The sequence below is a fragment of the Neltuma alba genome, unplaced genomic scaffold (assembly GCF_004799145.2).
Source record: "Neltuma alba isolate B1F8T4 unplaced genomic scaffold, ASM479914v2 tig00010413_pilon, whole genome shotgun sequence".
Classification (NCBI taxonomy): Eukaryota; Viridiplantae; Streptophyta; class Magnoliopsida; order Fabales; family Fabaceae; genus Neltuma; species Neltuma alba.
The window spans coordinates 373,162-385,101 of record NW_021635315.1 but is presented as its reverse complement, the minus strand read 5'-3'; the positions used below and the strand labels follow the sequence as shown (position 1 = coordinate 385,101).

Here is an 11,940-nt window from a genome sequence, read left to right as displayed (position 1 = left end):
AGCCATCATCTTTGAACGATGGAACATGAAGCTGCTTGTTGGAATTAAAAGTATGTGGTCTAAAATCTTTTATCACTTGTCACTTTCATGAATTACTACCTTATATTATCTCGGTTAATATTTAATTAAATAAATAATTTGAAAAAAATAAAAAAATTAGTTAAATTAGGTATTTATAATAAATGTGTGTTGATTTTCCTAAATTAACCTATTTAATCATGTGTATTGGAATTACCTCTTGGTGGGAACCCTTTACAATCAATAAAGATATTTTGGGAACAAGCCATATAAATTTGGAAATAAAGTACATTAAAGTCTTATTATTAGGGTCAAACCTAACTGCCAATCAGCCTTATATTTAGGATTGGAGGTATATTGACTTTCTCTTCAAATCTTTACTTTTACCTTCTTTTTTTTTTTTAACAGTGACATCTATCATCTTGTTAGAGGCAATTTTGTTTACGACATTACTAGACACTAAATATAAATACCTCTTCTAAGGGAGATTTGAATCCTAATTTGTCATGTTATAAGGAATTAGCTACTTATATCAAACCCAACCCTTGTTGGTAAAGCATCATCATCATCATCATTAGCCAAATTAGGTAGATTTTGAATGTCATATATTGCATGGTCGAATGTCTGGGAAATAATATTTATCATTGATATAATATTCTTGTATAATTAATTATAAATTTTATATTCAACACTGATATTTATATTTATATCGATCGATTCTATTGATGATATTTTATTTATTGACTTAAATTGAAAAATCAACTCATAAAGCAGTAATAGATAAATATGATTAATCATTAACGTCCGCAATATTAATTAGAATGAAAATAAAAAAAGATTGTGGTTATATAAAAATCGAGACCCAATTGCTGGTGAGTTGAGGACTAGCTACCTTCTACATGCCATAATGCTAATAAGATGAGAGTGAATCTGCCAAGTATAGGAATAAGTCAAGCATCATATAAATAAATATATATATATATATATAGTATTTTACATTTCGTTGATTGAGCGAATTAAACACAATTATCCTTGCAGTATACTCCTTTTTCTTCTTATTATAAGACATTTTTAACTAATTCTCACATATCAATAAATGACAAACTAAAACATTAAATCTGTCTTAAATTAATAATTTTTTTTTTCAAATTTACCCCAACTTAAATAATGTGGGTAGAGAAACACGGAGTTCGATAAACTTATTAATACTAAACCTTGATTAATAATAATAGGAATAAAATTAGAAAAGAACAATTAATGGGTTAGTTGATGACTTATACTTATGACAAAAAAATTGCTTCTAAAAGATGCCTTGTAATAAGGAGCAGAGAGAGTATTATTCTATAGTATACATATAGAGGATAGAGAGTATTTTTCAGCTACTACAAAAAATCTGATTTTCACATGAACAAGCATGATATTATAAAAGTAGAGAGGAGAGAATCAGAAAGAAGAGAAGAATATTTCTTATTCCTTTTGGTTAATATTATCGAGAGGAGGGGTTGTTACAAAAACTCAATGGGACAAAACCATATACCAGAAAAAAAGAAAAAAGAAAAAAAAAAGAGCAGTATAGTGTGCATCAACTCTCTCTCTTAACAACATTAGTTGAAATCTTTGATTTTGCAAAATCTAATATCATAAATAAACCTTTCAAATATTATAATAAGATAAATATGAATGATATTAAATTCACAATCTTTTAATACACGGAAAATTTATAATATTAACAACTGAACTTTATATTAAAGATGGAAAGTAGTACTATTATTTTGAAACATGTTTACAGAGTATATTTTACTCAATACTAAAAATCTGAGTTCTCACTGTAAGTTGGAAAATCTTTTTTCAAAGGGAAAAATATCAAAATTAATATATTTCATAATTCCTTTTTATTCCTGGCAAATAGGTAGACGCTAGCTTAAAGATAAAATTAAACAGAAACACAATAAGAAAAGGAAAAAAATCAAATGAAAGCCACATGAAATTGCAACATCCTGTTTGCTTTTGTTTCCTAGCAAAGTGATGACGTCAAATAGAATCAGGAGATGGACAAGGAGGAATAGCCACTTCCCTAACTCCCTCAAGCATCAACACCACACTCTTCATGGATGGCCGAAGAAAAGGTTCATCTTGAATACACCATAACCCCACTTTCACCATATTCTCCAGTAAACTATTATCCACTTCTTCCCCAACAACCAGCTTGTTTAGCTCTCGTCGAGCAAAGCACTTGTACACCCAGTTGGACAGAACAATTTGCTCCGGATTCGACATATTGACCACTAAGCTTCTTCTGCAAAATACAATCTCCAGTAACATAATTCCATAGCTATAAACATCTGCTTTTACTGTTATTGGAGTGTTCTTACTCCATTCCGGAGCCAAATAACCTCTTGTCCCTCTAGCTTGAGTGAAGGTTCTAGTTTGATCCGGCATTAGAAGTTTGGCTAACCCGAAGTCTGATATTTTAGCTGTCAAAAACTCATCCATCAATATGTTTTGAGGCTTTATGTCACAGTGAATGATGGGAACCCTGCATTGTTCATGCAGATATAGTAAGCCTCTTGCAATGTCCAGTGCTATTCTTCTTCTCTGATCCCAATCTGGACGTATAGTGCTATGACCAAAGATAAGCTTCTCAAGGGAGCCATTACTCATGTACTCATAAACTAAAAGCCTTTTGGACCCCTCAGCACAATATCCCAACAAGCGAACTAAGTTTTTGTGGTGGGTTTTTCCAATGACCTGCATTTCAGCTTGAAATTCTCTCTCTCCTTCTTCAATTAACTTTTGTAGCCTTTTTACTGCAATCAATTTTTTTCCTTTGTGCAAAGTTCCTCTATAAACTGATCCGAAGGAACCCTTACCCACCTCTTGTTTGAAACCATTCGTTGCTTTTTTCAACTCATTGTAGGAAAATACCCTCAGTGTAATCCCTTCATTCAAGTCCAAATCTCCTATCTCCAACAACCTCTTGTAACTTAAAATTCCAATCTTGTATATAAATCGGCTAGAGACTGCAATAGCTAAGCATAAAAGAATAGCAAAACCTAAGATGACAACAATGATAAGAAGAATTGCTCTCTTACTGGTTTTCTTGATGGAAGACGTACTGTTTCCTTTGAGGCTTACATTGCCCACCTTGAAGTATATTGTGAGGGAAGACCCTGGTTCTCTTGTAAAATATCTGAATGGAAGCTTTTCTTTCTTGCACCAATTATCTTCATAGAAGGCAGCCCCGCAGTAACAATCTTGCAAACAAGATGATAGGCATTCCTCCTCCAGAATGTCTTCCACTGTATAAGGAAGATCATCGGTTTTCATACTTTTCATTGGGGACATGTAATAAAAAGTAGCATTATCTTTCCCACCTTTACATTCTGCTTCTAAGAAGTTCCTTTTGCATCCAAGATTCTTATGACTTGGATCTATAAAATCAGTTCCGGGAAGACAATTGCAACCTGGCTCTATGTCATTAATGGTACAATAGCTATTGAACCCACAAAATGTCTTCAAGTTGCACTGATTGTCCAACCCTTGTGGTGACCACAACTTTATAACTTGGTGTTTCCCATGTGCGTCTTCAAAATGAGCATAGAGTCGTAAAACTCCATCAGAATGAATAGTTGCGCGATAAATAGTATTGTTTCCTTTGAAGCTGCTATAATCCTCGCACCAGACTATCGCTGAGTTGGAACTACTAGCATTTACAATGCATAGAGGCTGAGGACCTGTGTTGTTGAGGAAAAGATTATATTTGAAACTTCTGCCATGGTAAGTACCAGATGCCCAGTAAGCATCAGAAGCTGTACGACCAGAATATCGTGGGTACAGAACAAGGTTTCCATCAGCCTGCATCCAGAGTTGAAACCTTCCAGAAGATTGGTTGGTGTCTGATGAACTCGATACCAATTGACTCCCACAAGGTAGAGTTTGACCCCCTAAGAGGGTATCAGTTGGGTAATCGAAACTCTGCCAAAGGATGTGTGAACTTTTGTTTCGTAGAACAAAGTTTCCAGAATCAAGCATGGAAGCAGAGGAAACAGTTCCATTGTTACTGTGAGCAATAACCTTCTGTTGCCCTTGACCTGCCTGTAGAGAAAGCTCACCTCTCTTGGTTAGAACAAGCTTTGCATTTGGGAAAACAGGAGGGTCATCGCGATTTGCAGTCCAGACTATTGTTTTATTAGTCCCATCAAGTAACCAGATTCCAACTTTGAAGCCGCTGCTTTGATTGTAAAACCCAAATTTAAATTGACCAGAGTGTGAAGACCATGAATTGGGAGGGGAAAGGAACGAGCCAAGGGGTATGGGTTCTGCGAATACCACTGTTTCACATAGAAAATATACCAAAAACAGAAGGTAGATGCTTGATGCAATGGTAGCCATGGCCACTAAAATCTCACAGAACTGCGGAATCGCTGATAAATAAAAAGGATTGGTGAAATGGTGGCCATAATCTCAAAGTCTTCCAAGTCTTCCCCGAAAGTGTTGAGAAGTTGCCAATCTGTCAATTACTGATTGTCCATCATGACTAATTCGTCCATACAAGAAAATGGCCAAGGAAGACGTACAAATGACGTCCAATTGTCCAATAAAAAGATATGTTCTGGCAATAATGCATTAATATTATTGTAGTAACAATCACGGTATGACCCTGACTTTTCTCTACAAAGTTTTTTTTTCCCCAAGTTTTTTTTCAAATTAATTTCACTCATACAATTTTGTATTAAAAGGAGTTTCAAAAATTGGTTTCCATCTTCAAAAATCAGGATATTTTATAAATAAAAATACAAATTATAATAAATTTCCTTGAACATGGAGTCATATGCAAATAACCCTAGTTTTTAAAACTTGACAAGAAACCCCTTAGGGCCTCTTTTGTAGGAAGAATTGATTGTAGAAATGAAGAGAATGAAATAAAAAGGAAAGGAATAGAAAAATCCTAAGCTAACTTGTTTTGTGCGAGTTGAAATGAAAAATGATTTATATTTTGTAGGATGAAAATGATGATGGAATTGGAAAAAAGTGAGGAGCAAATGATTTTGATGCCCTCGATTTAAAATAATACTAAATAATTAATTACTTGTTATTAAAATAGAAATGTTAAAATAATTATTTATAAATATAGTTATTAAAGAAATATATCAAAATAAGTATTAATTATAATTTTATTTATTATTATAAATCATTAATAAATATCATAAATCCTGATGCACCTCTCCAACAAACCAAATAAATCCAAAAAATAATCATTAGGAATCCAAGAAAAACAAGAAATCATCGGATCAAAATGATCCAAATCAAATCCACGATTCAAAAACAAGAACGAACAGAAAAATGTCGGAAATTGATGTGGTTTAACAAAGCTAAGAAAAATAGAGAGAGAGAGAGAGAGAGAGAGAGAGGTTCGGCAGAAGACCATGGAAGCAAACCAAAAACATACTGTAAAAGATATGCGAGAGCGAAGCAAGAACCAAGGAAAAAAACAATTAGGGGCCATATGGTAATTTTTTAGGTAGCCAGGAAAATGACCCCCATACATGAGATAGCAGATTTTTCGTTAAACATAGGGAAATCTACTGCTGTCGGAATTTACTCATTAGAATACAAGCTAGTTAGTTAAAGTGAAGGAAGGTTATTGAAGTTATTTATGATAAGAAAGTATATGAGAAGCTTAAAAAACAATTTTATCAAACTATTATAAAACCAGCTATGTTGTACGGTAATGAATGTTAAGCGATAAAAGGAAAATAAGAGTATAAAGTTAAAGTAGTAGAAATGAGGATGTTAAAATGGATGTGTGGTCATACAAGAAAAGATAAAATTCGAAATGAAAATATCAAAGCAAGAGTTGATATGGTGCTTATTGAAGAGAAAATGGTTGAATATCATTTGAGGTGATTTAGGCATGTGCAGAGAAAGCTATTGAAGGCCCCGATAAGGAGAGTAGATCAGATAGTATGGAATCTCATAAAAAAGAGTAGGGGAAGACCGAGAAGAACGCTCAATGAGGTCATTAATTAAACGAAACATATCTAAAAACTTGTTTGTTGATAGAATATAATAGTATCGTGTGATTCATGTAGTCGATACCACTTAATGAGATAAGGCTTGTTGTTGAAAAATGGTGCAATCAAATGGACCATGTAAAGGAAAATATGTCATTTTTTTGGCCCTTTCCATCGGTACATTTTCCAGCTACCATATTAATTAATGGCCCCTTAAACTTTCTAATTTATGCTTATAATCCTTCTTGCTAGCAATTATTCGGTTTATTTCACTAATGAAACATAATATGCTAGTAATAGCTAAATATCCCTCTAAACTTCATTTTTATTCAGATAGCAGGCTCAGTTTAAATTATATGTAAATAAATTCTGTGAATTCTAAGCTGCAAATAAACTCCCTGTTATATTATATTATTTTAATTAGTGAAATAATGGACAAACTACAATCATATTGACATGTCCCGAGTCAGATCAAATACAATTATCAATCACAAGCTTAGACATAATGAAATTACGTATCTATCAAATTATGGAGTGACACATCTTATTTGCAATGAGCAACTTAAATCTTTTACATAAATTGATTCCAACTCGATTAATGAATAATTCGAGCCACACATATATCACTCAAATTATTAAGCAAGCTTCTCCATATTTTTGAAGATTATCAAGCAAGTGGGATTGGAGATGGAGGAATCGGAATATGTTTCAACCCTTCCAACATCAGTATCACATTCTTCATGGAAGGACGTAGAGACAAGTCCTCTTGGACACACCATAACGCCACCCTCACCATTCTTTCTAATGTCATCCATTCCACATCTTCATCCACTAATACAAGTTTCTTCAATTCCCCTCTCACAAAGCAATTATACACCCAACTTGAAAGCATAATTTCCTCTTCCGAAGGAACATTCACATCTATATTCCTTCTGCAACATATGATCTCTAACAGCACCACGCCATAGCTGTAAATGTCAACTTTTATAGATGTCGATGCATCTTTTTGCCGTTCAGGTGCCACATAGCCACTTGTTAATTCATTGATACTTCTGATTCTTGAATGTTCTGGTATTGATGATAGCCTTGCAAGTCCAAAATCAGATATTTTTGCTGTCCACATTTCATCCAAGAGGATGTTTTGAGGCTTGATATTGCAATGGACAATACAAACTTCACATTCTTCATGCAGATATAGGATTCCTCTTGCTATATCCAATGCAATTTTGACTCTTTGTTTCCAAGATAAATGCATCTCAGCCTTGAACAGAAAATCTGCCAGAGATCTATTGCTCATGTATTCATAAACAAGAAGCTTTCTTGAACCATCGATACAATAACCAATGAGTTGAACCAGATTTCTGTGATGAGTTCTAGCAATTGCAGTGATTTCAGCTTGAAATTCTCTTTCTCCTCCATCAATGACAATGTCTAGTTTCTTCACTGCAATCCTTCTGTTGCTTTCTCCAATTGTACCTTTGTAAACCATCCCAAAAGATCCCCTACCAATCTCTTCTGTGAAATTTCCCGTTGCGTTTGCCAATTCATCAAAGGCAAAAGGTCGCAAACCACAATCCTCAACGAAACCCAAATTTTCGCTACTAGTGGAGAGCTTTGCGTATGAATAGACTTTACGGATATAAATGAAGAAACTAGATATTGCAAAGACCAAACAGAAGAATAAAATCGTACCTAGAATGATAACCAGAGTAAAAATCAGATTTTTCTTGTCATCAACAAGAACCTCTGGCTTCTTTACATTTAGTAGAGGAATCTTATTCGTTGAAGGCAACTTGAAGAAGGCTGTCGTTGATACATTATGATTAATTCTGCCAAATCTAAGCGGAAGGCTAAACATTTTGCAGATTCCTTCATCATATAACGCTGCCCCACAATCACAGTCTTCATTGCAAGACTTCCCACAAGCTTCTATTTCCATGGACATGGCCAAATAAGGAATAAGACCCCATTCCATATGTTTGAATGGATTACTAACATTGTATACCATCTTTGTATCTTTACTAGTTTTACAGTCATATTTGCTGGTTGGTTCACAGTCCAAAAACATGCTTTCATTCACATTATTGATGGGTGTGAATCCAGGATAACAATGACAAACACCTTTGCCAGAGATGGAGGAACAATAACTGTTGAAGCCACAAAAACTTTTGAAATCACATTGATCAAGAAGATTACGCGCCACAATATAGACAGTTGATTTGGCATTCCTCTCAAGTCTGTGCACATACAATCTAAATATCCCATCCACATCAAGTGTTGCACGGTAGACTAGGCTTGTGTTATACCCAGTAATGTTACTATGCCCCAGAACCCTTAAAGTAGTATTTCTTCCATCAACCAAGCAAAGAAAGCCTGTAAGATTAAGAGTAAGCGAGACATACACAGAAGCCATGGGGGCATAGTAAGCATCATCTCTCCTTCGATTGTTCACAGGGTGGGCCACAGGATTCCCATCATCCTGCACGATGAGAATGAAGTTTCCACTCGAGTGGTCGGATTTGGACAAAGAAGAGACCAGATTTTGTTGAGGAGATAAAGTTTGACCTCCTAATATGGTGTCAGTGGGGAGATCGAAGCTTTGCCAGATAACACTTCGATTCTTATGATAAATCACGAAATTGCCCGAATCAAGCATAGACGCTGAATGTGCACGCCCTGCAAATGACGCATTAGTAATGGATCCTTTTATCCCTGTGTCTTTAAGCAGAACTAGGCCGTCTTTAGTTAACTCGATCACAGAATCTGATGATAATGGTGGCCTGTTGCGATAAGCCGTCCATACAGTGATATTCTCAGGTTCATGGCTCAGCCATATTCCAACAACAAAGCCTTTACCTTGCGGATAAAAGCCGAAGGCGAAATGACCAGAAGGTGACGCCCATGAAGTGGAATTTGATTTTGGGGAGAGCCAAGAACCCAAACGGATGACGGTGGTATCATTGGTTTCAGCTATAACTTGGTTTGCAGAAAGCACTGCGAAGAGCAAGAACAGAGTTACGGAAGCCGCCATGTGGGATTTGTGGAAGGAAGGGAAAACAGATGGATCAGAACTTAGAAGAAACGAAGGAAATTAGTTTGCTCTCCGCTGCAAGGTGAAAGAGAGACACCGGCGTAATTATGCAAACGAGTGAAGACTTTGACTTGCTTCATGCATTGACCTGAGAATCTATCGTAACGCAAAGAAAAGTCATGGAATTAGAAAGAAGAAGAAAAAATGGATTTAACCAAAAAAATAAAAAGGTGTGGAAAATGAGAGAAACCGAGTGAAGACTTGACTTGCTTCCTGCATATTGTGTGTTATTCTACACCAATAGGAACACAAGAATCTGGAAGCAATACGACTAAAGTAAATTTCAGCGAAGCAACGACGGGTAGAAGAGACAAACTGACTAGTCTGCTAATAAGTGATGGACAAATTTGCAAAGTTACAAGAATGTCCCCTCCCCCAACAAAAAAAAAAGAAAGGATGCTTTAAATTAATGAAGAGAGATAACAGTATTTAATTGAGGGGATTTATGGAAATATGAATAATTATAAAAATATAAATTAATTTTCTCTTGGAGATTGGGTCTAATAAAAATAGGTTAGTCCCTTATAACATGGTGAATTAATATTTTTAAAAGGGATGTGTTCATATTTTGTATCTGATAATAATTTGAACAGGGTACTTATGCATAGAAAAAAAAGAACAAAAGAATTTTTTCTATTTCCTTTTTCATCTCCCCTCCGCCTTGACTCCTTATCTTAAAAATTGCATCAAATTTGAACCAAAAAATTTAGTTACTCTATAAAATTATTATTAAAATTAAATAATAAATAACAAAATATAAATAAATCATGTTTGTTTCTAGAAAACTCATTTTATTTATTTTTAGTTGTGATTACTCTCTATCCTTTATACGCATCTATAAAATAATCTGCTGTGAGGAGCACCGTATTAATTAATTCAATAACCAAATGTGTATTAAAAGAACATATACTACTCCATCCCTTATTATAAGATACTTTTAACTAAATTACACAGTTTAAGAAAACAGTTAAAATTAATTTAAAGCAATTAATATGTAGTAAATATAATTTTTTCTAAATATACCCCTATATATAAATGGGTAGATATGAGAGAGTAATAGTGAGATAAATAAATAAAGAGAAAAAATTAAATACATTAAACTAGGGGCAAAATAAGTAATAGTACATTAAATGTCCAGACAACCTCAAAAAGGATCTTATAAAAAAGAATAAACCTATTCAAAAAATAAAATCTTATAATAAGGGACAGAGGGAGTACAATGCTTAACTTGCCAGAAGGTTTCCTATACTTGGTAGATTCACTCTCATACTGTTAGCATTATGTGATGGAGAATGTCAGCATTTAACTAGCCAGCAATTGGATCTCGATCACCCTCTAAACCATAGTGTCTTTTTCATTCTGTTAATTATGTGGGAGTTAATAGTCGTATTTATCTATTATTGCTTTATGAGTGGATTTTTCAATTCAAGTCAATAATTAAAATATCATCAATAGAATTGATATAAATATTAATGTCAATATTGGATATAGAATTTATTTCTAGGAGAATGACAAAAAAATATTGTTGAAGACAAATAAGTGATGCTGACTATTCTTATAATAGGTTTGACATGTCAAAATTTGTCTAAATCATCTATTTATCATTTTAAAATTCAACGGGTGTTTTTTTGTTATTTTCTTTTATTTTTATTATATTTTTAAAATAGTAAAAAGTATAATTTATTTTTCAGCATTCGGTACAATATATGACGCTCAAAATCGACCTAATTAATTTGACTAGTAATTAGTAATTGTAATGTTTTGAGGAGGAAGCTAATGAAAAACGGTAATTTATGAAGGCACAAAGTGACCAAGGACCACAAGCTTTTAGGGCCCATTTGGTTTGGCAGTAGAAAGAAAAACCTTATTTTCAATTGAATTTTTTAAACTTAATATTAAGTAAACATTAAATTGGGTAGTTTGATTTATATTTAAATTGACTTTATAAAAATAGTTGTTTGGATTATTGTTGAAAAAGTAAGTTAGTTATAAAATAATTGAAAAGGGGATGAACTTTATTAAATAATACTACTTCTAGTTTTTAATATAAAAGCTAATTGTAAATTCAATTTGGTTCTAATTATAATATTTCAATCTATTTTGTTTCTTATATTTATTCATTTTACCCCAATAATCCTCATAATAATTGGACATGTTAAGTGGTTCCTATCAATGGGTAGTTCAGTATATATGATTAATAAGAATATTTTAAAAAAGACAATACTTAGTTATTACAAATAAATTACTTGACTAATTTTCTTAATGTCAGCAAATTAAGTATCTAGCTTTTATACTAAATATTGGAGGTATTATGCAATTATTATGTCTTCAATGGTTCTCACCAACTACAAAATTAGTGATGAAATTTTTTTGATCGCTAATTCGTCACAAATTCTATTACTAAAATTAGTGACAAAATCTAGCAACAAAAAATATTTTGTGACGAAATTAGTGATGAAATTTTGTCACTAATTTTCGTTGCTGTTCTATCACTAATTCTTCACAAAAAATTAAAATATAAATATATAACAATTATTTTAATAGTTATTATTAAAATAAAAATATAATATACGATAATTTTTAATAATATATTATATATAAATAGAAAATAAAAATACTATAAATAAACATAAAAAAATAAAATGCATGATATACCCATTATTTTATTAAATATTCTAATAAAAATATTAATTATTAATAATTTTTTATTAAATAAAAAAATTAAATTGAGATATAATAATATATTAAATTATATATATAATATTTATTATATATATTTGTATTTGTCATTAAAAATATTTTATATATTTATTTTTG

At 32.6% G+C, this 11,940-nt stretch overlaps 2 protein-coding genes across 2 annotated transcripts; both read right to left on the bottom strand.

Moving 5' to 3' along the window:
- Positions 1-2,000: 2,000 nt before the first annotated feature.
- On the bottom strand, positions 2,001-4,410 carry LOC114756461 (G-type lectin S-receptor-like serine/threonine-protein kinase LECRK3). The gene has a single exon (XM_028945407.1). The coding sequence runs from the start codon at positions 4,408-4,410 to the stop codon at positions 2,050-2,052; it is 2,361 nt and encodes a 786-aa protein (XP_028801240.1). The 3' UTR covers positions 2,001-2,049.
- A 2,087-nt stretch (positions 4,411-6,497) lies between these two features.
- On the bottom strand, positions 6,498-9,063 carry LOC114756460 (G-type lectin S-receptor-like serine/threonine-protein kinase LECRK1). Its single transcript, XM_028945406.1, has one exon. The coding sequence runs from the start codon at positions 9,061-9,063 to the stop codon at positions 6,700-6,702; it is 2,364 nt and encodes a 787-aa protein (XP_028801239.1). The 3' UTR covers positions 6,498-6,699.
- Between the last annotated feature and the right edge of the window lie 2,877 nt (positions 9,064-11,940).